The sequence below is a fragment of the Calonectris borealis genome, chromosome 4 (genome assembly GCF_964195595.1).
Source record: "Calonectris borealis chromosome 4, bCalBor7.hap1.2, whole genome shotgun sequence".
NCBI classification, from domain to species: Eukaryota; Metazoa; Chordata; class Aves; order Procellariiformes; family Procellariidae; genus Calonectris; species Calonectris borealis.
In genome coordinates this window covers 66382215-66409078 of record NC_134315.1, presented here as the reverse complement: position 1 = coordinate 66409078, position 26864 = coordinate 66382215, and the positions used below count along the sequence as shown (strand labels likewise).

Sequence of the window (26864 nt, the reverse complement as noted above, 5' to 3'; positions counted from 1 at the left end):
AAGACAAAGGACGGCAGGCCTGCGGAGGAGTATAGCTCCGAGCCTAAATTCAGGAGGACGGAACATATCAGTGAAATGCAGCCCACTCCCAGCAGCAGGGAACCTGCTGGGAAACCTGCCACTCAAGTAAAATGTGTGATGTTAACATTGTGATGATTTAACTGGTACTTTTCCGGGATGGATGGATGGATGGATGGATGGATGGAATAATTCGATGTGTGAGATAACAGTATTTTTGCATCTATTTGGTCCACGAAGGATGAGGAAAAGGCTGAGGTACTTAATGCCTTCTTTGCCTCAGTCTTTAATAGTCAGACCAGTTATCCTCAGAGTATTCTGCCCCCTGAGCAGGAAGACAGGGACGGCGAGCAGGATAAACCCCCCATAATCCAAGAGGAAGCAGTTAACGACCTGCTACGACACCTGGATGCTCACAAGTCTATGGGGCCGGATGGGATCCACCTGAGAGTATTGAGGGAGCTGGCAGAGGAGCTTGCCAAGCCACTCTCCATCATTTGTCAGCAGTCCTGGTTAACTGGGGAGGTCCCGGATGACTGGAGGCTCGCCAATGTGATGCCCATCTACAAGAAGGGCCAGAAGGAGGATCCAGGGAACTGCAGGCCGGTCAGCCTGACCTTGGTGCCAGGGAAGATTATGGAGCAGTTCATCTTGAGGGTGCTCACAAGCCATGTGCAGGACAACCAGGGGATCAGGCCCAGCCAGCACGGGTTCATGGAAGGCAGGTCCTGCTTGACCAACCTGATCTCTTTCCATGACCAGGTGACCCACCTCGTGGATGAGGGAAAGGCTGTGGATGTGGTCTACCTGGACTTCAGTAAAGCCTTTGACACTGTCTCCCACAGCATTCTCCTAGAGAAGCTGGCGGCTCACGGCCTAGACAGGTGCACTCTTCGCTGGGTAAAAAACTGGCTGGACGGCCGGGCCCAGAGAGTTGTGGTGAACGGAGTTAAATCCAGTTGGCGGCCGGTCACGAGCGGTGTTCCCCAGGGCTGAGTTTTGGGGCTGGTCTTGTTCAATACCTTTATCAATGATCTGGATGGGAGGATTGAGTGCTCCCTCAGTGAGTTTGCAGATGACACCAAGTTGGGCGGGAGTGTTGATCTACTCGAGGGTAGGAAGGCTCTGCAGAGGGACCTGGACAGGCTGGATCGATGGGCCGAGGCCAACTGCATGAGGTTCAACAAGGCCAAGTGCCGGGTCCTGCACTTCGGCCACAACAACCCCAGGCAACGCTACAGGCGTGGGGAAGAGTGGCTGGAAAGCTGCCCAGAGGAAAAGGACCTGGGGGTGCTGGTTGACAGCTGGCTGAACACGAGTCAGCAGTGTGCCCAGGTGGCCAAGAAGGCCAACGGCATCCTGGCCTGTATCAGAAATAGTGTGGCCAGCAGGAGCAGGGAGGTGATCGTGCCCCTGTACTCGGCACTGGTGAGGCCGCACCTCGAATCCTGTGTTCAGTTTTGGGCCCCTCACTACAAGAAGGACATGGAGGTGCTGGAGCGTGTCCAGAGGAGGGCAACGAAGCTGGTGAAGGGTCTGGAGCACAAGTCTTATGAGGAGCGGCTGAGGGAACTGGGACTGTTTAGTGTGGAGAAGAGGAGGCTGAGGGGAGACCTCATCGCTCTCTACAATTACCTGAAAGGAGGTTGTAGCGAGGTGGGTGTTGGTCTCTTCTCCCAAGTAACTAGCAATAGGACGAGAGGAAATGGCCTCAAGTTGCGCCAAGGGAGGTTTAGATTGGACATTAGGAGAAATTTCTTTACTGGAAGAGTGGTCAGGCCTTGGAACAAGCTGCCCAGCGAAGTGGTTGAGTCACCATCCCTGGAGGTATTTAAAAGACGTGTAGATGTGGTGCTTAGGGACATGGTTTATTGGTCATGGTGGTGTTGGTTGACAGTTGGACTCGATGATCTTAGAGGTCTTTTCCAACCTTAATGTTTCTATGATTCTATGGTCATATGTGCACCTTCTCAAATGCCATAGACTATGCAATGGTCTTCACTAGCTGCTAGGATGCTTATAAGTCTCATATAAATACAGTACAGTTAATGATGATAAAATTAGTGATAAAGGAAGGAACAAGGTCCCAGGAACGTGATTCCTAAACGGTGAGATACTTACCCATCCCAGGTACAGCCAGCTAAAAAAGCTGGCCATGCGATGTTCTGACCTGGACAGCTCTTACAGGCAGCCTTGGTGTTTACTAATTAGTCATGAGTCTTGCTAGGAATAGGAGAGCATAAAGGTCATGCTTTTAACTGGAAACCACCTGTAACGTGTGCTCTTCTGTGTCCCTCTGCCAAGAACGACTGCGACCACATGGGTTCGTGCTCTTGTCAAAGCGCTGGCAGAGCCCTCCCACAGGATGGTGCCTGGGACGCTGGCCAAGCGCAGGCAGCCCAGCTGAACTGAAGGAGTTCCTTCAGTGTCCCAGAGAGCCTGGCTGACCTCATCTTCGGGATTACTGGACTCAGAAGCTACAGCTGTCCTGGCAAGCAAAACCGTGTCAGGGAGCAAATGGGAGAAGTGGTGTGCCCATCATTGGTGCCGCTCCAGATGTTAGCGCAGCTCCTGGAAAGCTGTGGCCTGCGCTGCCCAGCAGGCCCAGCCAGGCAGACAGCATGTGCCAGGGACCAATGCCCCTACCTCATATAGCAAAGGCTGCCTCAGCTTTGGTTCCCTCCATAGCATCAATTACATGCCCACATATAATCCTGTGAAAACCCCACTCTGATGGGCTCAGTACAGCCTTTGTATTATTGCAGGTATTTTGAACTGAAGGAAAACATACCAAGGTAGTACCCGTCTGCAGGCCACTGGGGGAGAAGACTTCACAACCAGCTGTGCCTCCTCTGACACACCATGCTGGCATTGATCACGCCCTGCCAGCTCTGCCAGACTCGGCCATCGCTGTGAGCCTCTGGCAGGTGGAGAGGCTGTACTCGGCTACCGAGGCGGTTGGTTTGGGGCGGCTCCCGATGAGGTGCTGCACTGCAGCTCGCTTACGACTTGTTCAGCTAAAAGAAAAAAAAGTGAAAGTTGTAGCTTATCCTGGCCCTGCCCTCCCCACGAAGCCCTCTGGCTTCCCCAGCGCATAGGGAGAGGGTGGAGACTCCCCGGGGTGACGGAGCGCGGGGAACCCAGCTGTCGGCTCACCGCTGTTTTGCAGCAGATGTGATGACACGGGTGGAAGAGCCCTGCCCTGCAAGCTGAGCAAGCCGTCGGGGCTACGTTCCTATACACCACGCTTTTCTCTTCGCTGGCTCCTGCGTCCTTTCCACCGCCTCTGCCACCTCCTCAGCAGCCCTGCAGCACGGACCCAGACCTGCTGCTGGTGAGTGAGTTGTTAGCAGCAGTTCAGGCCTTTGATTGAGATAGATTTAATGCGGTGTAGCGGCTTGCTTCCTTGTCCATGAATTGCTTACTCTGCCATTGCTAAGGAATTAGATTCAGCAGCTGTTTTTCTCCAACAGCCAAGGAAAACACAGTGAAACGATTGCCTACCTTTTCCCAGCTTTTCAAGGGATTTTACTGACAAATTTGGGAAGAAATTAATGAAAATTTGTTTTATAAATGAGGGACAAAATCTTCAAGGCTTAAAGTAAAACCAGTAAAAAGGTGAAAAGTTAGAATATTTTGCAGAAACTACCATACCTGGAGTTTGCCCACGCATGTTAATGCACTGCAGATAACACATGTGCAAATGCCTGCACACACAGAGCACTGCTTACTCGGTCCCCAACACACAGGGCTCTTTTCACAAAAGGTAGGTTACAAATCCCTAGTAAATTGGTTGGTAATTAACTTATAGATTGCCTGAATCGCATTATCCTTATTTACTCAATTTACTTACAGGTTTTAATTTCCTACATGTGTTCCTGAGAAAGAGGACCGTACGGTCCTGGGCTGGCAGTACTAGGCTGTACTGCCCTCTTTGTGTGCCCGCATCCATTCTCTGGCCAGTCTACACCCCTGTAAATTCATGCGACTAAAGAGGGGAAAAAAGGTATACTTAGAACTTCTGTGAATTTATATGTATCCAAAGTCTGAAATGCACATTTGTAGTACCTACTGTACTGTTTCAGCTTGCATGTTGCAAGACTAAACTTTGTACCCATTAAAAACAAGAAAAATAATGGCTCATTTAATTGTGGTTTCTCTGGCAGGTTCAAGTATTCAGAAAAAAGAAAACAGGCTATTTTTTTAAAGCGTTTGAGCCAGCTTCCTTTAGAAAACTCTGCTGAAAGCTGCTTGTGTCTCTAAAACTCTTCCTCCTTAAGTAATTTCAACGCTTATTCTCTATAGAGATAAAATACTTTGAATAACTGCCTGGATTTTAAAAAATCAATTAAAATACACTTCCGAATTTTGCCATCCAAAATTTTACTACCACTCCTATAGTATTGTTTTTTCTATTTGAACTGCAAATCCTTCCAGTGCCAAAAACTCTTCAGGAAGACTGGCAGGAATTTATGTTACATAGCTTTTTATATAGACACTATGTCTTAAGGCATACAAATAGGTTTATTGAAATTGCTTGAAAGAGCCCAGGTATGGTATTGCTGTGTTTCAAGTAGGGTTAAGTCAATGGAACTTTGTAGTACATTTTGTTGTTGTTTTATGTTTTTGTTTAGTGCCCCTGTGTATGTAGGGAAAATGAGACTTTGTACTTTAGGAGTCTCAGAAGAATACACGGGAAAGTGACCGTACTGAGTGTTTCCTTTTCTGTGCATCGAAACAGTAGGCAAAGAGATTTCATGATAGTTTTTAAGAAAGCAGTTTAATTTTGCCATTAATAAAAGGTTAAATCTCAAGATCCAGTACTTTGCCTCCTGACAAAATTTTCTGAGACTAAATATCTCTGAAGAAAAGGTTTTTCTATTAGGCTTGAACTGAAATTGATGCTGAAATCAGTGGCAATATTTTAGAAAGATTTGGGAAAACAAATGAAATTTGTAAAATTCCCCAAAAGTTCATACATTTTATACTTAGCTGATGCAAAAATGATGTATTATACCCAGAGCTGATATGATGAGGATATGAAACACTTTATCATATTAACGAATATTTCTGAATACAGCAGGCAGTACATATTATCATTGAATCTCCTGCTCATTTCTGATCTAAAGTAGATATTTGTAAGCCATTGGCAATGAATTCTAGGAAACTTCATTTAAAGAATTTTAGTTTGCATAGAAATTGATTTGATTAACATTCATCATGGTTGTTTCTTTGTTCCGCACATGCTCTGACTTAAAATGTTTCATGGCTGTGTGTCACATTAAATGCAATAAATAATTTTTTAAACAAGGCCTAAAGCAATATTTTAAAAAATCCATTCCTAAGGAGCAATTGCAAACAGATGACAATTATATTAGCTGTAAAGGAGCATGCCCCTGTATTCCTATGTTGAAGTTTATTGCTAGATCAGAAATGGGAAGGTTGGTTTGTAAAATACCAAACTGTTTCTCTCACTGCAAGTACTTACCCCACAGTGAAAAAAAGGTCTCCAAAAAAGAAAAGCAAATCAAAAGCCTAACTCTAGCACACAGGCATTATCTCCACTGTTAGCACTTCATCTTCTCTCAGCACACTGTTAGTCGAGATCCAAATAGCCGCTCTCAGAGATTTCCATGAGTTACTCAGGCAAAGCCACGGCTGCCCTGACCTCATATTGGCAACAGCCCTGCTCAGAGCAAGAAGCTGGGTTATGGGACTTACCCAAGGCCCCTTCCCACCAGCATGTCCAGAACTCTGTCATTTTGTCATCCCAAGGAGCTGCTGTGACGGAGTCCTTGCAACGGTTACGTTCCTTTGAGAAGAGAGACTGCTAACACAAATTTCATAGAGCAACTGATAAATAACCATTCAAGTTTTAAGCGAATGAGTACTCTGCAGTTTCTTTCTGCAATAAATTCTAGTAGCTCTGAAAGTGTAAAATGCTATTTTCAGTATTAACCTAACATCTGAAATAGAATTTTTTTACTTTGATAAATGGTGTATGCCCACAAATACACCTTTCCCTGAAGGGGCAACCATCAGGAGGAATGGCACACAGACAAATCTGTTTCTTCCACCTACAGCATCCCACCCTGTCGCTGTAAGCAGCACAAGCACACTGCAGCCATGAAGGGCCATACCGATTTAACACCAGATAGATTCAGGTAGACTGAGTCTATCTGTTCAGGTCTACTCAGATAGACCTGCATTCAGCCTCTACTCATAGCTGCCAGTAACCAATGACTTCGCAAGGGACAATATCAAAGAACACTATTTTTCTCTGGCAGATTTGGGCAATCAGTGGGTTCAGGCCTTCCTGAACTGGAGGTTTCCTGCCAACAGCTGCATTAAATAGCCATTGAGGGACTGTCTGCTATGGATATGTCTAATCCTTCTCGTAGCTGATTTATTTATCTAGCATCTGTAATGTTCTTTGCAAAGATGTGTACAATCTAGTCATAAATCAACTGGTAAATTAAATTTAACTTTGACGTATTGTCTGTTCTTAAGAGCGACTCTGTGAAAGTAACGTGATCCTGTATTTATGAAAGTAGTTTCTGATCCTGTGCTTATTGTCTGCCAGTCAAGTTCAGTCTGGAAGATTGAATCTGTTTGTTTTCTAAAGAGCATTTCTGAAATTTCAATGCAAGTGCTGAGTTAGGTTTTTATGCTGGTCTTTGGAAAAAAATTCAACAAACCCAAATGAAACAAAGAAGAATTTAGCTATTCTGTTGATAATGTCCGAGGTCAGACTCCACCTCACTCTCCCCCATTTGCTTATAACATTATATCAGAAATAGTGGAACATTAAGCTGAGAAAAAAAGCTGATCAAGTAAAATACTGATCTAGATACCTTATAGATGCAGTGATATATCAAGGTCAGAGTCACACAGTCTTCTGAAGAATTCTGCACTCACATCATGCTGCTGGTTATGCAACAGTTCAAGGGATTTTGTGATGTCTACCTGTGGTGTTGACCCTGTGGTTCAGTGTTCGGTACCTTGCTCGGCATGCTAGCAAACATCTGCTCAGCATATGGCAAGACTTTAAGTGAAAAGTTCCCACTGCAGTTCCGAATGCACATCTCTACTTTACCAAAGCATCCTTTCAAATGACAATAATTGATGTCCAGCCAGATTAGCCCAGAAACTACTATATAAACAGCCTTATAAAATTAGCTGCTCTCCTGCAGGTAGATAAGTCTTCTCCTGCACAAGTAGAGAAGAGTGTAGGCAGTTTATCAATAAAAGGCCTCCAGACTTTAAATGTTGCACATGTAATTGATGTTCAACTTCTTACTCAAAATCCATTTTAGCTTAAATTAAAGCTACTCCCATTATAATTATATTTGGAACACAGTTTCTTTTCATTGTAGGAAAATTGGGCCAAGATTACTGATTACTAAAATATTGAAACCTTATATTTTTGCCAGCACAGAAGACTGCAGTTTTGTCAGAAGAGGCAACCTTGGGCTAGATTTGGGATAGCATCGTTGGAAGACATATGAACCAGCCTTTACATGCAGATAGGCCTGTTGCTGAAAGTAGGGCTTCCAATGGTTTCACTGCACTGATAAGCCACAAAGGAGAGTTCCCCTGTCTGTCAAGCAACCTTAGCAAACCGACAAGATAAGGGCTTGGTTTTTTATGTGACCATATGACTATGTTAGATTAAACGGCATTTTTTGCGAGGCTCATTTTATTAACTGCTCTCAAATTCATTCAGCATGTCTGAAACAGTCTCATAATTTGCCTTCTTCCTTTCTGCAAGCAGTGTAACTATGCTATGGTATGGGACTGATCATCCCAGAGCTCCTAGCTGCTCATCTCCCCTCTCAGTTCCCATGAACTACTGCATTACTAACATTTCCCCTAATGACAATTAAAGTAATTAGACTCTGATGAGTCAATATGATAGATTAAGAGAGGCCAGATCCTGCCTCCCACCTAAATAACCCTGTGCCACTTAGGAAGCACAAAGGGGACAAAAGTCTGCATGCACAAGGGACAGCTGGGGATGCCCCCACGGTGCGGGTGCGGGTGATGGCTCACAGGCAGGAGCCTGGCTGACAATGGAGGTGAGATAACTTTATTTATTCCACAATTACCTTCTAGTTTTCACATGGAAAGTAAATCCAAGGAAGATAATTACTTGGCAGCAGTGTCAGTTTCCACGTTCCTATACCCTTGGCAAAATTATTTTGATTAAAAAAAAACCTAACAATTTTTAGATTTTGTTACCATTGCGCAGGAGTGCTAGAGGTAGGAGGAGTATCTTTACTTTCAAACCACCCCTTTAAGAAAGTATCTAATGGGCAAACTCTAAGCACATTCAAAACTAGAAAGAAGTCTGACAAAGTGGACAGACAAAAGGCCAGGTCCTTTTGGACCTCAATAATTTTAAGCCAATCTTTCGGTGAGTCCCCTGTTGTACCTGTGGTTTCCAACAAGCGAGCAGTTTATGTACAGACCTCTCTGCCAGGAGCAGCCCTCCAGAAAGATCATGATGTCCTGCTGGTGCCCGCTGTGAGAGGTACCTACTTCCTCGTACCAGCAGAACAGATGCAGTTGGTGCCCGTGGCCAGGTGCTGCCACAGGGGGTTTGCCAAGGGGGCCTCTGTGAGAAAGGACCCGGGGTTGCCCTGTGCCAGACAGAGCCGCCTCCAGCCGGTGCCTGCAGACCTGCCGGTGGCCAAAGCTGAGCATGTCAGCAATGCTGGTAGCACCTCTCTGAAAACCTATTTAAGAAAGGGTAAAACACGCTGTGCAGCAGCTGTGAGAGAGGAGTGAGAAAATGTGGGAGAAACAGCCCTGCAGACACCAAGGCCAGTGAAGAAGGAGGGGGAGGAGGTGCTCCAGGCAGTGGAGCAGAGGACAGCTGGGTGGGCATCGTGGTGGCCAGCCAAGGTCAACCCACCACGACCGACCATCAGGGTGGAGGAAGGCTCTTCTATCTCCCTAACACCGCATGTGGTCTGAAGCAATATGGCAGACCCACCTCCCCACCAGCTCCGTGTCATCTCAAGGTCTGAACCCACAGGACCCAAACTTCCTATCTGAAAGAGAGAGGCCTAGACGCACATCTGCAAGCCCCCCCCAGTGCCGAACACTGGGCCCAACAGACACATCTTTCCATACCTAATAAAATCTTCCCCCTTCCTGTTTATTCATTTATAGAGGAAAAATGGCAGAAGGCCAGCCACACCTAAGTATTCAGATGTCAGACTCGAATACAAATGGCATCCCCAGCAGAAAGCAGTCCTCTCCAGACTTAGCCGGCAGGGGAGGAAGCATACTAACTTTCCACAACATCTGCTACCATGTGAAGATGAAGACTGGGTTCCTGTGTTGTCAAAAAACAGCCAATAAAGAAGTTTTGAGAGATGTCAAGTACGTATTTAAACATCTTTTTAGAGTATGTGTATGTTTTTATTCTGTCCGGACAGTTGAGTCCACTCATGTCACTGAGCCACTAAGCACAATATACAGAATTTGATCGAGATTTAGAAAACTTATATGTATGTATGGTTGTTTCGTGTTTGCTATCAACTCTGCTTAAGCTTCCTGCTAGGCCCTAGTGGTCCTCAGTCATTAGAGCTGAGCCTGTACAGCAGAGAGCTCATGCTGCTGGGCGCCATTTCCCCCTGGCCCCAGGGAGGGACTGCCTTCCTGGCTGCTATCATCATGGGGGCACACGAGCCAGCCGTGGTCGTTTTACACTACCTGGCAAATCTCCCACTGCGCCGTGGTGTTTAACTGAGATACCAACAGCCTGTCCTCAATGTTTGCGTCTCCTTCCCTAAGGTGGCCTTTGGGAAGGTTAATTTGGGGGGTTTTAACTTAAAATGTTTAAGACAGTAATATAAACGAGGGTAAGGTTAACTTTGAAGAGATGAAAAGTTTTCTCTTTTTTTTGTTTTTTTTTTTTTTCAACATTGAGCACTACTGCAGTAAAGGAATCACGTCGTTATGACCTTTGTTCAATAATCTATTCATAAAGTTTGCCCATTCACAGTTCAGTAGTTAATCTAAGTGGCAAGTACTCATACAACATGCCATTCCAAGTCACCTGTGACTTTCAGCTCCCTAACTCCAATTTCTATCATAAATACTCACCTTTTTGTGTAGCGCTCTCTGTCCTGCTCTGTGCCCATGTAACTTCCACACCTCCTAAACATGAGCTCTTAAAATCTTTCCTACTCTCTTCAAGAGCCATACATTACGGTAACTCAATTGACTGACATTGGTCATTTGCAACAATGTGAGCAGAAGGCCCCTCTTGTGGCTTATTATAAAAGACCAACGTTTAACACACATTACGCTTTTCCCTTTTAGAAAAAGCAACACCTGCATTTGTTTTGTTACATGTTGGGGTTTTGTGTTAAAATCACATATAATGTAACATAACGTATGTATAATGTGTATGCTTCTTAATGTGTGGAACCATAAATTTCCATAATAAGAAATTGAAGAAAACAAATATGCATCCGGAAAAGCAAAACCTAGCCTCCTAGGTTGCATGTCATTAGACCCTAAGAACAGCTGTACTGGGCCAGACCCACAGCCAAGTACTCAGATCGCTGATACCTGGATTGCTGATAACAACCAGTACCAAAGTGCAGTTCAAGATAAACCTGGTATCATAACATACAGACAGGCATTTTTATGTACAGCATGATTCTTGTGTACACCAAAGCTTGTTGGGCGCCGATTTTAAGGGCTAGTCAGGAAAAATAGCAGCGACGCCTTCACATGCTCCAGCAAAAAGACAAAAAAAAGGCGGCAGTATTTCTATATACTGTATCATTTCTATAGGGTCTTTTCCCCAAATACTTAAAAACATTTTCTATCTGGTTTTTGAGTTTCATGTGGCTTAAAATCAGATACAGAGAAACTATCAACTGCAGTTTCTGTAAGCACAGACAAATCCCTAGTATGTTCTGTCTAGAGGGACCATTATTCTCTCTGCTAAGAGAATAGTACCTTTAGAACTGAATGTGGTTAAAGCAAGTGTGTGCTTCACTTCTAGAGATCCATGGGGGAAAAGCATGCATACAGGTTTTGCTACATTTTACTCATGTTTCTGTGTTGTCTTCATTATATGAAGATTAGTTCTCCTTGAATTAAGAATGAAAATTAAGGTGGAGTTTGACTGATCATAAATATTGTTTGTGATCAGGCAGCTTCATTAATTCAAAAAGTAATAGGATGCAGAAGGTGGTTCTACAGATAATTTACACTAGCCCACCAGATGAAACAGTAAGAGAGACAAAAAAACCCTATCTATTTGTAAAACCTATCTGTTTTGTCTTACAGTGGCATCATGAGACCAGGACTGAATGCAATTTTGGGACCCACTGGCAGTGGTAAATCTTCGTGAGTGCCCTCTTTGCCCTATGCAGAAATTACACCGAAGAGAAAATGAACCTGCATATATTTAGCAGTTATGAACAATACTTTCAGGGAAAGATTTTGTTTTCATTTAGGTCTGTGAAAATCTCAATGGTTTCTGAAAAATACCTGAATTCAAAAAAGACAATCAGCTTACATGAAAAAGATGTAATTCAATCTTAGTTCACACTTTCCTGATACACGATCTTTATGTATCATTCTAGGTTAAGCTCATATTATTCAACAAATAGACACAAATGCATTATGAAATTGCACAGATCTCATCTCCTTAGGAAACCAGGACAAAAGAAACTCAGCCCTTGAAAGTTGCTGGGGGTTTTCCAAATAGCAAATGTTTAACATGGGATGCTTTTATGTAGCTGTTTGTTCCATGAACTGGGTTTGTGGTGCAGAGAGCTTACCTCCTGCACACTCATCTGACAAAGTAACCAACTTTTCTCCTAGTCTACTCGACATTTTGGCGGCAAGGAAGGATCCCCATGGGCTTTCTGGCAACATTTTGATCAATGGAGCTCCCCAGCCTGCCAACTTTAAATGTACTTCTGGATATGTAGTACAGGTAAGAATTTTTTATCACTCTATGGATTTTATTGTCCCCTTCTGACTGCAGTTGTAAGAAGTTGCAGCTGTGTTGCAAGTACCTTGCCTTGATCCAAGAATAGAGGCTGGTGCAGTACCAACTCTCCACACGTCCACCCTTGCTGGGAATGAGACTCTGCTTTGTATTTGAGTCTCTTTCCTTAATGCTCTACAGTCAACGGGAGCAGACGCTTTGGATCCCTCCTTGTTCTCCATTTGAGGGAACAGCTGTAGGCTACTAATAGGCATGGAGTATTTTCCAAGTATGATGTTTTCTGGTAATATACAGCTTGTACCTCCTTTTGCCCAGGGACAATGTCACTAAGTCCCGTTCTAAGAAAACCTTTGCCCTGCCAGGGTGGGCTGGGGAGAAAGACATGTGAAGGACAAAAGAAGGAAAACCAGATCAATCTTTTCATTTCCGTCCCCTCCCCACCACCCATGCTCAGTAGCATGCTTGCAGTTTATCAAGACATGAAGAGGTGCATCTATAAAACCTCTTGTAAATGTATGGTCAGCATGTTACAGAAAGGTAGTCTCTCAAAATACACATAACTCTCTGAACTTCTCATATCTGACAGATTCCTTTTGCAAGAGACAAGCAGCTAATATATAACAAACCTACCCTCCTTCCTCCTTTGCTGAAACAAGCTCGGAAAACCTTTACTCTACCTCACATGGACCCAACCTCTCTTTTCCTTCCTTCTCTTCTCCCTGATCTTACCTGTGGTGGGCTGAGGCTGCATTAACAAACGCACAGTGATGGTGACCTGAGCTGTAGCTGCTCCTTAGGTCCCTTTAGCCCTTCAGTGTCTCACTCAACACCTCCAAAAAACTGAGTAAGTAAGAATACATGAGGGATAATTTTGCATACGTTGCTATTCATGCATTTTGATATCATGCATGATGGAGGATGTTCCTATACTGCATTGCTTTATGAATAAGGTAAATATAATTACGTGGATGAAATCAACTCTCTGCGATGACACAGTTATTGAAGATGCACCTTACCGCGTATTCTGGTGGTTGCTGCTGTCCCTCTGCATGCACAGACAACACAAAACACAGGTAGATGCAGTTCTCGGGAAAAAATAGAAATTGCTAAGCCACCACCAAGTATCTACTTTTTTTTTTTTTTTAAATGAAGGATGATGTGGTGATGGGAACTCTGACTGTAAGAGAAAATTTGAAGTTCTCAGCAGCACTCCGTTTGCCAAAGTCAGTGAAGGAACAGGAAAAAAATGAACGAGTGAATCAGATCATCAAGGAACTGGGTTTGAGCAAAGTGGCAGATTCCAAGGTAAGGCGTGTAAATATGGTGCTTAAATCATGAACAAATATTAAGTGATTTATTTAATTAACCTAATGGCTCAGCATGGCAGATTAAAAAAAAGTAAAATTAAACAGACTATTTCAGTAATACAATAATTAATAACATTTCTGTATGGCGATCTGTACAGACTCTGCGCTGATACTGCCATATGCTATTACATTGGGAGGAAGGGGAAAGGTAGTCTGTGGTTAGAGAAAAAGAGAACACTTCAAGTAATACTAACGTTAAGAAACGGCCTATTTGTGAGGTAACATCTACATTTGTACCTGAGAGTAGGGTCAAATTTTCTTAGAACTCTTCCCAAATGCTGCCATTTCATAGAATCATAGAATCATTAAAGTTGGAAAAGACCTCTAAGATCATCGAGTCCAACCGTCAACCCAACACCACCGTACCCGCTACACCATGTCCCTAAGGGCCTCACCTACACGTCTTTTAAATACTTCCAGGGATGGTGACTCCACCACTTCCCTGGGCAGCCTGTTCCAAGGCCTGACCACTCTTTTAGTAAAGAAATTTCTCCTAATGTCCAGGAGTTGGATTTTGGTAGGATGTTGTTCACTCATGTATTTGTTATCAGGCCAAATGAGACAAATTTCTTCTTTTGTGGCAGGTTGGCACGCAGTTTATTCGTGGGGTGTCTGGAGGAGAGCGGAAAAGGACCAATATTGGGATGGAGCTTATCACAGATCCTGCCATCTTGTTTTTGGATGAGCCAACTACGGGACTCGATGCCAGCACTGCTAACGCTGTCCTACTGCTACTGAAAAGGTGATGGCCTTAGAAACAGCTTCCTGTTTTCACCACTCAACTCTGCTACATTTCAGTTGTATTTGACTTAAATTACAGTTAGAATGAGGGAAATCAGACACGTAATTGTTTACCAGCGAGCCAAGGCTGCAAGGTAGGAAAAAGGCTATATGAATTCTCACACTCCAAAGCAGCTGCTCACAGCAGTTCACAAAGCGCCTTGCACAAAGCGTGTGCATGCCGGGACTGCAATTTGTCCGTGATAACTGTCACAGACAGCTTCATTTATTTTCATATATTTTCTGCCTGGGCCAGAAAAGTGATAAAAACGCCTGTTGTGCAGTCTGGTGAGGTGATGCATGGACAGTAGTTAGAACACAGCTAGCTGTTTCCCCATCACAAAATCTGAGGCCTATCTTTGGGAAAATAAGCACAATACACTATTTGCAAATTTTACATCATTTTGCATTTACTACAAGCAAAGAGGACTCAAACGCCTCTCTCCAGAGCTTTCTGTTTGCATCAAAATCTTCCCAGGATCTTCCCCTCCAACAACATTCGTGTGAGAGGGAACCTTGTTTTCTCACACAGACACTATAAATATGACCTAAATATTTTCTTTTTCTTTTTTTTTCCTTCCCCCTCCCCTCTCTGGCACGCCAAGTTAATAAAATTTAACCAAGGCTTAACTGAACTTGCAAATTCTCTTATCTAAACGCTGAATAGACTTGCAAAGCTAACACCTCTGTCATTCTTCACTTCACATTCAGGATGGCAAAACAAGGAAAAACAATAATCTTCTCCATCCACCAGCCTCGGTACTCCATATTCCGACTGTTTGACAACCTGACGCTGCTGGCTGCGGGAAGAGTGCTGTACCACGGGCCTGCTCAGCATGCCATCGAGTACTTCCAGTCTATTGGTGAGCACAACTCACAGCAGGGCCAACTGCAGCCACATCTTTAGTTTGCACTAACTTGAATAAAATGCCTATAGCGCTTGATCAGAATTGGACATAGTGTGTATTAGCAAGCCCGGGATTTTAACAGGCTAAGCATTTCTCTTAGTGTTTCACCTCTTGACCCATATGTGGGTTTGGATGAGAGTGTTGACCTCTAATCAACTGTTCCTGGGCACATCTTAATTAGACAAAGCCCAGGCTAGGGTTGAGAAGGGCGCATTGCCAGCTGTCGCCTTGCTTTCACTGATAGAGCTGTCTGGCAGTGCCGTTCATCTCTCGGGTAAGCATGGACCTTTTGAAGCCCGAAATGCTTATAGTGCAGGCTGCTCAACGGGGCACAATGGTGTGGCTGTGTTCGTGATGGCCATCCACAGCCTTCTGCTAGTCACACAACCACCGCTTAGGGCTTGTCATGCTGTCACCACAGGCTACGAGTGTGAGCCATACAACAACCCTGCCGACTTTTTCCTGGACATCATTAATGGAGACTCCACTGCAGTGGCAATGAGCAAGACTGATGAAACTAATACAGGTACGAAACCCAGAGCTGCGTGAAATTATCATAACATGTATTTTGCCAGAAGGTGTCCAGCACAACACAGAAAAATCACTTACAGGTGTCAAACAATCAATAACCGTGTTGTACAAGCGAACAGTTATTTGTATGCATGACAGCATTACGTACTGCTGATGTGTCACTTTAAAGAAAAAAAAACCCCACACTGTTCCTAAATCCTTTTTGTTTATACATGGAAAATAATTAGCATAAGCTGAAATAAGTACCAAATTCACATACAGCCCTACTATATAAAATATTTCTGTCTATGCAAGAATAGTTTGCCTCTCATAAATAGGTATTTAGTAATTTATCATTGCTATCCATTTCTTCATAAACTGACCTGTATGCTTTTGTGTGACACTCAAATTACAAGATATTAAAGGTGAAATAATATTTTCCTGTGTTGAAGTTATAATGTCTGGAAATATAAGAAACTGTTTTGTTACCTCTCAACACAGAGGAAGAGCTTATTTCATCTTCGAGGCAAACCAACTGAAGTCCTGCAGAAACAGAGACAATAAACCAGGACAATTGTCCAGTTAGGGACATAATTTGATGCAGTTATGACTTGTATTTTTTACCTAATGGAATGGTTTATCTGTTATGAAATTACTGTTTTCCTTCCTCTGAGTAGGGTGGGAAGCGGGCGTAGAGATAGGGGACCAGTGTTCTCCTGATGCTTCCCTGAAGTTGTGGTAAGGCAGAAATTATCCCCAAACTAACAAATCAAATCTCACCTATGTTCAGTAGCATGCTTTTTCATCCTGTCTGTTGCTACTCATTAATAGCATACTCTCTTTTCACATGAATGAAAAGAGTAATTAAATAATGAATATGCTATGTGCCCAAACACACAGTTTCACTATATCATTACCAAAGAAGCAACCACGATTTTACAAAAATGCTGACTGTGTTCAGGGTCTGACTAATATTGTAGCTGGCAACACACATTGTATTTGTCATTGGAAAAGCCCACACTGGATTACAGTCGAGAAAAAAAGGAACTCCATTTCTTTATGACAGACTCAAAAGTTTGACTAAGATAGACACATGCAGGATTACCTGGATCTAAAAGTCTGGGAAGCAGACTGTGAAACAGATCACTTACAGAAACCTGGGGGCGGAAAAAAATCACTTTTTGATTAAAACTCAGATCGATGCCAGTTTGAAACTTCATCAGCAGACAAGGGTTTACCTAGTGGGACAGGTTGCACAGACAAACACAGAGGTTTGGTCTTATTTATTCCAACTCTTTTGAATTGCATGCTATGAGACTAAGTGCAATGAATCACTGGAACTAAATGTGCATATTAATTCTTCTGGTTCGTTAGTAACTCTCCTACCCCAACATAACTCTCCTGGCTTAACTCCTAAACAATCTTCCCATCCCTTACAGAAACGGTCATATTTCTTTTTGATCTTTTCAGCAGAGGGCACTGAAGAACGCACTGAACATGATAAAACCTTGGCTGAGAAGTTAGCAGAAGAATACTGCAACTCTGCCTACTACCGAGAAACAAAAGCAGTATTACAGAATATTTCTTCGGGAAATAAAAAGAAAACAAAAGCAGTTTTACGACAAATCACATATGCCAATTCCTTCCTTCATCAGCTGAAATGGGTGTCCAAGCGCACATTTAAAAATCTGGTAGGAAACCCTCAAGCTTCCATAGCTCAGGTAATGCTATTTGTATCTATGCTTTTGTGGTATACGTTGAATTTATTCCACTCCTGTATTAGATAAGTCATTGGGACGGTTTTGCCTCTTGATATTTTGACTGCAGTAAGCATCTGAAAAAAGAGTGTTCCAAGGACTGGAAATCTGATTCACTAGAAGGTGTCCTGAATGCTCTCAAATGAGGGACTGTTCAGTAATTAATTCTGGACTACTGAAAGACTTTGGGAGGCAAGATCTTTTCCAGCAGGGTATTCTGCTGCTCCCAGCCAGGAGCAGATTATCTCCCAAGTAGTTTCACACATTTGCTCAAGGACATTCTTCAGATTCTACTCTAATTGTCCAGGCTTGGCATTGTGGGGTTTGGCCTCAAATCATCTCCCCCACCAGGGAAAGTTAACAGACTACACTTGCATACTTAATTAAACTTCAGCACACAGTGAAGTCCTGGCAGTTGGCTTAAGCGTAAAAATATTTTCAGTCTCTCGTAATGTGTGTGTCGTTTGGTCATTTGAATGTTCATAATGGTGATGATGTCTTCTGGAGAAGATGTGATGAAGACCACAATAGGGTCTAACACCTGCCACGAAAGAGGAACATGATCTACATGAATGGCCCCGTTAGTGCTGCTTTTTCAGAAGAGTCAACACCAAAAGTGTTGATTTCTTCAAAGCTGCACATTGCCTTCAAAAATAAAGAATGCCTGGCTAACCTCTACAGAACGACTAATCCTCAGGAATCCCCTAATTCACAAGCCAAACTCTGCAGTCCCAGCACCAGCAAAACTCCCACTGCAATGCTCAGCAATTCTAGAGGAGCCAATAGAAAATCGATCTCGAGCCAGGGGTATAAATTATCTTCATCATGGTTTATATAACGAGTGAACAAACGGCCTGTGTGGAGGGGAAATGAGTCCAGAATCCCCGAGGTTAAAAGGCTTTGAGTACGTGTGTTTGTCTGTATGTTGATACTATGGAGATCCTTAATAATTGCTTTGTAAAAGCTTGGCCTTGTGACAAGAATTAGACTCTCAAGGATCTCTTAATACCCCAAGGTTAATGGTCCTGACTTGTTTCTCACAATCTTTTCTATCTCCCCACCCTCATTAGGGATGGATTTTACAAGCATTCCTTTAGGGGTACATGGTTCATTAAGCCTTTTTTCATTAATCTGCTCCAAATTGGTCTTGATATGATCCCTGCTTTCCACTGCAATTGGCTTAGGAGCTGAATTACCCCTGACATTTGCTCCTTTCGGCAGAATCTTAGTGATAGGGTACCATGGATCAAGGGGTTTATGGTATTATGATTCATGCATTGCTCACACTTAAAAATGACAGAACTGCCTGATACCATCAGTTTTGCTGAGATTTTTGTCATTTGCATTTAGTATTAAAAAAGTGTGATGTACACACTTCAGTCTTTTAAATTATATCCTCAAGGCAGCTGGTATCTTTGCTATTTAAATTGTGTTACAGACTGCAAGTATTAGCACACCTATAGCCTGATCGTAGTATCTTGCTCATGTTAAGAGCAATTCCATGAGTAAGATATGTGATAGCGCCCAGCAATTACACACTCTGGAGCATGAAAGTAAACTGTCATCCCCAACCCGGCAGTCAGGAAAGACTGCTTTCGGTCATTGGTTGCCAAGCTCAAAGTAGCATTGAGATGGCTCCAGAGAAACCCCCGCAGAAGCACTGCACTGAAGAGCAGTGGTCAGCCCTAGAGCTGAAGTTACCCTTGTCGCTGACAGCAAATGGGGAGTCACCGACTGTCCCAAGGAGGATGAATGGTGGAGAGTATCAGTAGGGAGAGAGGAGAGATGTTGCAATACATCACCAATTAATGTAATCACGACATCCAAGAATGGCTGAAACAGTGGTGGAGGAAAGGAACTCGGCTGAGGTGCACGTGATGCTGGGGTTCCTCTGGGGAAAGGTGTTATTCCCTCCTTCTAACCTGCCCCACCAAGCCCCTGCTATCATCCTCCTCCCATCGCTGGTGCTAGCATCCTCCCAGCACTCCCAGAGCAGTTCCCTCAGGTCATAGATCTGGCCTGGCAGGAGGTCAGGGAAAAGCTGTGATACCGCTTTTCAGGAATATGCCTCCTGCCAGTGCCACCACAGAAGAGCGGGCAGCAGCTGAAGCTCCTGTACTGTCCCTCCTTTCTAGCTGTCCCAGTGCCCTGCCCGCGTGAGGCAGCAGTGGCTGGCCACCGCCGAGGGCAGGTGGCACTGGGGAGCTGCTGTGTCTCACAGACACCTCTTGAAGGACACCGTGGCGCAAGACTCAAAGTACTGCTGTGCTGCAGGTTGCTAACCGCCCCATCGGCTCCCTTCCCAGCTTGAATAGCTTTTCTCCTTTCTGAAAACACTTCCTGTCAATCTACACTCACCTGCTACATATTTCAAAAAAACTACTGAAGCTTTGAAAGCAATGAGAATAAGACTTTTCCTCTTCTTTTCTTTTTTACATTTAGCTGTGTGTTACAGCTTTCCTGGGACTGGTGGTAGGTGCCATTTTCTTTGGACTTAAAGAGGATTCCGCTGGACTACAGAACAGGTTAGTCAGTTTAGGTAAAGGATATCTAAAAATTTGATAAATTTTTGTGATAGGATAACGAACAGCTTGGAGGCTGAGAAGGAACCCGCAAGCTCTTTATGAAATGTATCTACCTCTTTAAAGCAAATGCTTCCCTTCAGATCAGGAGGTAAGGCCAAGCCCATGTTAGTGACTTCGAAGTGAGGATGATGTTCTGCCTCAGGGAAGGTCCCTGCAGAATTGAGAGGGGGATGCAGTTCTGCCCTGCCATGCTGTAACCTGGACAAGCAGTCCAAATGAAGTGAGTAACGCTACTTCTGTAGGATGACATTTTTCAGTGCCAGTCAGGTTGCTGAAAACGCTGAACAGCAGTCATCATATTAAAAAGGCTTAATTCAGCATGGCAGCATTTTAACTTCTTTGCAGAAAAGATTTCCCCAAGATAAAAAGATTAAAGATTGAAATATACAGACTTGGCTACATAAACCTAGGTAACTAAAGCTTTGATCTTGCAACTCTTTCTATATACACACTTGAGTTTACCTGCAGTAAGTCAGAAGGTGCATCTAAAGCTAGATTTTAAAGTTATTCTGGTCTATGTATCATTTTGACAGCTGTATGTACATGACCTGACAAATGGGTTTGCAACTAAGAAAGCTCTGGGTTCTTAGTCTTGAAACACTTCATAGTATTTACTTAAAAATGGCCCAGTTTTAAATTGGATATGAAAGTAAAGCCTTAAATTTTAGTGGAAAAGGTGAAAACAACTTCTCACGTTGCTTATTCAGTTCCTCACAGTTTGCATCAGACAAATGCCTCACAGACTGAGAATTTTTAATGTGTCAGGAAATTACATTAAAAAAAAAAAAGGAAAATCAGTTCATTTTCTATCCTTTGACTGCATCGAAGAACATACTATCCTTGCATGCGAATAACAAATACTGCCTGTACCACATCTACTTCAGGCTTGTTACGGACTCAGAGTTGTTGCCAAGCTTTTTCCCATGGAATTCGGAATGGGAAGTCACATACTACTGAGCTCAAGGCACTATGGCTGGATTTACATATGCTGTAGTGGAAACACTACATTTACATCATATTTTTAATAACAGCTTGCTGGTTTGCTTTTTGTAGAGTGGGTGCAATGTTCTTTCTGACCACCAACCAGTGTTTCAGCAGCATCTCAGCTATTGAACTCTTTGTTGTGGAAAAAAAGATATTTACGTAAGTAAAACATACAAAAAAGTTACGAGGGACTACTGTTAGAGAGTTAGTTTGTTTGCCCTGCTGTAGCTAATTTAAGTACACCTAGTGCAGAGTTTTCAAATTATTTCACTGTTAGTGCTCATTGCAAATGTACTCTTTTAGCCTGTTAGTGTGTTGTCTGCAAATCTCCCAAACGGTACCTATGATTGCAAACAGCTCAGAGTTTAAAATTAGTAACATATGTAGGAAAAAAACCTTGAATACTCAATTTAGGTATTGATTACTAAGTTTGTGACTTGCTAGTGAAGACAGTAAATACTATCTAACTGGATTCTTTAAAGCTATGCAAATTACACTATACAGAAAAGGAAAATTATTTAAGCTTTACCCTCTCTCTCTGTTTTGATGACACGACACATACATTTACTAAAAATTATGTGCACAAGTATCCATATTCATCTGCATATGAAAATGCCACCATTACTATAGTGTGTGGCTTACTGGACATTTGCATTACTGCCCAACCATGAAAGAACTCTTTTTTTCCACTTTGAGCTAGAATTCATTTGTCTCCAGGTGCAAATAATCTTATTGTTTTTTCGTGATTAAATTTGTAATATGCTGTATATATCTCTGTGTTCCAGCCATGAATATATCAGTGGGTACTACAGAATATCTGCATATTTCATCTCAAAGCTAATGGCTGATTTAATACCCATGAGGACTATACCAAGCATCATCTTCAGCTGTATAATTTACTTCATGTTAGGCAAGTATGGTGTCCTACAGTCCCATCACAACCCCCTCAATAAATCAACAAGGCACTCGCATTTTATATACGTGCATGTATACACATGTATTTATATAGGCTAAAGCAATACATCGGCATGGCAGTGGTTACTGTGCTTGCTTTTAGCACACTATGCTGTTTACAGAAAAGACACACTTTCAAAGATTTAAGTATTCATGTCAGAATCTGTGACATGTCTCATCTCCACCGTCCCTAGAAGGAAGCGTGCCATAACCATTACTACATAGGTTTGATTTATTCCTTTTCATTTATGGCTGTCTTAGCTTCCGGTGACTTTTACAAGATACTTTTTCCATCCTTGCAAGAACACCTATCAAAGAAAAAGTTTTGGTTTAAGAACTTAATATTGTGTGAATTAATATCAGCTTGTTCTTTTTGGTGAAATGCCTCCTGGTTAGTGAGCAAACTTTGAAAATTGCTGGCAGACTTTTACAACCCTAGAACATCTTTAAACGTCATCCTCAAAACATGTCCCAAGCAGACCATTTTCCTAGGGTAAGGTTTCAGATCACGACATCCTTTTGGGATGTCCCAAAAGCTTGAAAATGCAAACAAAATTTAAAAATAATCACTTTCGCTTTGGTCTGAGTTTTCTCCCTAAGGAATAAGAAACAAGGTCGCATCAGCAAGAGGCTCTCAGACTGTGAAACTGGAGTGAGATAGACCTTTCTACCAAATCCATAGCCACCCAAAGGCCACTAAGTCCATGAGGAGAGGTCTCTGCTGGAAACAAGTGAAGTGCTGTACAACCGCCCATGGAAGTGCACTACAATTTTCACCTTTGATAGACAACTTGAAGCCATAGTGAAGACTTCACCTTAGACTGTGTGGAGTACAGTACTGTAACTTCTACCCATTCTGCTATTTCCAGTGTTACTGCAGTTACAGGCATACTACTTATTCATCCTGTCCTCCGTTGACAGGGCATACACATGCAGGCTGTCACAAGTCCCACTGCAGTCTTGGGTCTCAGTGACATAGCCTATGTTGTCAGCCAAAATGTATTCTGTAAGCAGGATACACTACCTGAAGGATAGTATTCAGGTTATGGTAGAGCTTTTGGCAGGATCATACTGAAACCCTTCTTGTTTTCATCTTTAAGGTTTGAAACCAACAGTAGAAGCCTTCTTTACAATGATGTTTACCCTTATGATGGTGTCGTACACAGCCACTTCTATGGCACTAGCCATTGCAGCAGGACAGAGCGTGGTCGCTGTAGCAAACCTGCTCATGACTATCACATTTGTTTTTATGATTGTGAGTAGCACTATTCAGTTTTATAGACTGAACCCTGAAATCCTAGAAATGCTGAAATCTAGAAATCCTACCAGCACAGTGTTCAGCTGAATTCTGCAAAAAGACTGTGGGGTCGAGCATGTTGAATATCCTGATTTGTCTGATTTGAATATTCTGATACTGTGGTGTTGAATATTCTGATTTGTCCTTTTAACTAACAAGAAGCGGGGGGCCAGGGGCCTAGGTGTGAGGGAGAGGGAGAGCGGTTCCTCTGCCCTCTTCTCTGTGGCTCTGGCAGCCAGCGTACTGCCTGGAAAGCAGAAAAGTGGCCTAGAGCTACATTTCGTTCACTCTCCTTTAGCTTTGCCAAAGACAAATTTGGCTGGCTGAGGACATGACTCACAGCCTCCTGCTCTCTGAGACCACTACTGTAGTTGCCCTCCTCAGCTGCAGAGCCAACCATCGGGCATGTTAGAACTGGACAACACACAAACAGCTACAGTTAGAAGACAGGCACCATAAACAATGAGGCAGCACTGAACCAACGGCCACAGCCCACATTGCCTCAGACTCAGGGCACAGGCAAAACGGAGTGCACACCTCCAGCAGCTCCACACACCCGAGTAACAGCAGTTCATGTGAACCCATGAGGGACCCACAGACGGGAGGCATCTGGGTTTAATGCACTGGTTTTAAAGCGTACCCCGTTCCTCATTTCGGGAGAATGACCACATGGGTTATGGGCCAAAGCTGGGTAACAGAAATTATTCCTTCCCTCTCCCCTGTTCTTCCACTGGAAGACTTTCTTCTTCTAGAAATGCCTTCCCACTTGTTTTTAATCTGAAGAAGCAGAGTCAAGCGCTAAGGAAGAACACATGGTAACAGCATGTAATTTGTGATTTGCTTTTTTGTTGTTGTTGTTGTGGCTTTTTTGTAATCCTTGCCTCCAGCTTTTCTCTGGGTTGCTGGTGAATCTCACAAGCATCATGTCCTGGCTCTCCTGGCTCAAATATTTTAGCATCCCTCGATACGGAATGACAGTAAGTGCTGTATTTTCCTGTATACAGACTTGGAAAAGATTTGCTAGAAAGGAATCTCTTTACTCAAGATAAAGAAAACTCCAAACTTTATGGGCTAATGAGCAAAAGGTAAGCTAATTTAATACAGCAACCTGAGAAGGTAGTGCAGTATCTTGAAACAAGAAGGGCTTCTCATCAACTAGCAGCCACTGCTGTTTAGAAGAGCTCATTTCTGTAACTTGGAAACACCTCATATGAGAAAGGCACTAAAGAACTACATCCACTGGAATGCAGTTGGACAAAAACGATACAGAGTAAAGAACAACGTTATCCCTAAAAAACAATTCTTCTCTTTTCCATCAATCAGACAAAACTTGTCAAGCCAAAACTTTTCTCCTAATTTTTGATAATTTACACCAGGGTGATGTTTCACAGAGAAATCTGGGCTTTAATATGCTGTGCAGAAATAGTCTAGCCTGGGGGAGGTGTTAAAGCCTGGTGTGGACTGCATACATTCCTTTTTTAAAAGAAAAAGAACCGTACTGCTCAGTTAAAAAAATGGGGATTTGGCCAAAATAATAAATAGTGATACCATCACGTTTTTAGAATAAATTTGAACTGAATTATCTCTCATCTTGTTAATGTATCATTCCTTTACCTACTAATTTCTGTTGTCATTGTTTCTTTTATTTTAAAAGGCTTTACAAATCAATGAATTGACTGGTCTGAACTTTTGCAGCAGCAGTAACAACACAAATTTAACCAGCAATGATAACTATCGACAGATAAACCAGCCGTAAGTATTTTGGTACATTGAAATGAATCCCACCACCAGTGACTTACGAAGTCCTACAGCATTAGTCTGTTTGTGAGATACTCACTGATGACCAGCAGCATCGGTGAGTTTTTATATGGAAAATGAAGTTTTGACTGGGTTTTTGCATTCTGTCTGCAGAAAATACTCTGCTTATTGTCATATTTAATATTTATAACACTAGAAATATCTGGCATTATGCTTCTCACTTTTCTTTAAACTGCGTTTACTGAAACACATACACACACACTACAATTACACAGCCTCACAAAATCCATTTCAGCTTCCTATAGGAAACTGATTGTAGCTACAAGAAAAACAAATTTACAAATAGAAAATAAAATAGTAACATATAGCTGGTGTTTGCCTGGCCTACTATAGACATGAAATCACACTACAACTTCTAGGGATCTTCCTAGATACTTCAAACTGACTAAGTTTATAAATGTGTGTGTATTTATCTGTAGGTGGTGTACCGGAGATGAATATCTGAAAAATCAAGGCATTGTTGCGAGTAGCTGGGGCCTGTGGCAGAACCACCTGGCTCTTGCGTGCATGTCAGTAATATTCCTTACCATTGCATACCTGAAACTGCACTTCATGAAGAAGTTCTCTTAAAACCAGAATGAAAAATGCAATTCCCACTGTTCAGTAGTTTGATAAACTGACTGTGCAACTAACTTGATTCTTTTTTGAGACCTTAGTTTGTACTTCTGTTTATGACTACACAAGTCAACAACGTGATGCCATCCTTGTATGTTGAATACTTAGTATTGGTGTACTTTGCTGAAATGTCTAGCATGCCTCAGTTCTCTTTGCCATAAAAAGTATACAACTATTCATTTCTTCAAGAGACTACTCAGTCTTTCTGCATGTTCTACCTATGAATTTGTTAAACAATGAAACTAATATTTAATGGCATAACCTGAAAAAAAAAGGTAACATATTTAATTAGCACCTCCATTCACTGGCAAGTAATTCAGTCCAAAGGGATGCTTATCAGGACACCAATGCAGTCTCAACTGCTGATGTGGTCACAGCTATGTGAGACAGCGACAAAAACATCCTCTCCATTCCAGTGCATGTCTCATGCCCTTTTCTATTTGGGAATCATTACTGCTCTAGAGTGTACTTGATTGATGCCATCAAGTGTTTTCTTACCAAGCTTAAGTGGTAGAAACACTATTTTTTAAATAAAGATGACTGTGTACTTTCTTACTCTGCCAGTTTGCATAATCCTTGTACGGAAATTTGCATTTTCTCTGCGTAACTGCAAGTCATCTTCACTGTCCTGTTATTGCTGCTCTTGTGAGTTCTTAGTCTTTTTTATGGTGACCAATCCCAAGTGTACAGCTATGGTACCACATGTGGTACCACACTTGTAAGAATCCGTATATTACAGTAACTGTTTTCTAACAGGCCAGCTTTTCCCCTGGCCATACGCAGCAATGGTAGTTCATATCCTTCCACTTAGTACAGATGCAGCAGCACTTCCAACAAGGATCTCTGCCCTTATCACTCCTCATTATTATTTAATGCAATAAAATTTGCTCTATTTTAAAGACCTGTTGCTTAATTTTGGCTGTGGCCTATGGACTCTCCTGGACACTCACAAGTCTATGGGGCTGGATGGGATACACCCGAGAGTACTGAGGGAGCTGGCAGAGGAGCTTGCCAAGCCACTCTCCATCATTTACCAGCAGTCCTGGTTAACTGGGGAGGTCCCGGATGACTGGAGGCTCGCCAATGTGACGCCCATCTACAGGAAGGGCCGGAAGGAGGATCCGGGGAACTACAGGCCGGTCAGCCTGACCTCGGTGCCGGGGAAGATTATGGAGTGGTTCATCTTGAGGGTGCTCACAAGCCATGTGCAGGACAACCAGGGGATCAGGCCCAGCCAGCGCGGGTTCATGGAAGGCAGGTCCTGCTTGACCAACCTGATCTCCTA

At 42.9% G+C, this 26864-nt stretch overlaps 1 protein-coding gene across 8 annotated transcripts; it reads left to right on the top strand.

Annotated features, from left to right (window-relative positions):
- Nucleotides 1-3109: 3109 nt before the first annotated feature.
- ABCG2 (ATP binding cassette subfamily G member 2 (JR blood group)) lies at nt 3110-26134 on the top strand. Of its 8 annotated transcripts, XM_075149938.1 has the most exons (19): nt 3111-3352; nt 3661-3784; nt 3874-4024; nt 7989-8096; nt 9196-9408; nt 11335-11394; nt 11875-11989; nt 13157-13309; nt 13956-14113; nt 14863-15014; nt 15481-15585; nt 17040-17290; nt 19769-19851; nt 20965-21054; nt 21681-21805; nt 22950-23104; nt 24034-24123; nt 24801-24898; nt 25384-26134. In XM_075149938.1, the coding sequence occupies exons 5-19, from the start codon at nt 9203-9205 to the stop codon at nt 25532-25534; spliced, it is 1992 nt and encodes a 663-aa protein (XP_075006039.1). In that variant the 5' UTR covers nt 3111-3352; nt 3661-3784; nt 3874-4024; nt 7989-8096; nt 9196-9202; the 3' UTR covers nt 25535-26134. The 8 variants fall into 8 exon arrangements, 7 of the variants coding, with proteins under 7 accessions (XP_075006041.1, XP_075006039.1, XP_075006037.1 ...); XM_075149936.1 differs by lacking the exon at nt 7989-8096; XM_075149937.1 differs by lacking the exons at nt 3661-3784; nt 7989-8096.
- The last annotated feature ends 730 nt before the right edge of the window (nt 26135-26864 follow it).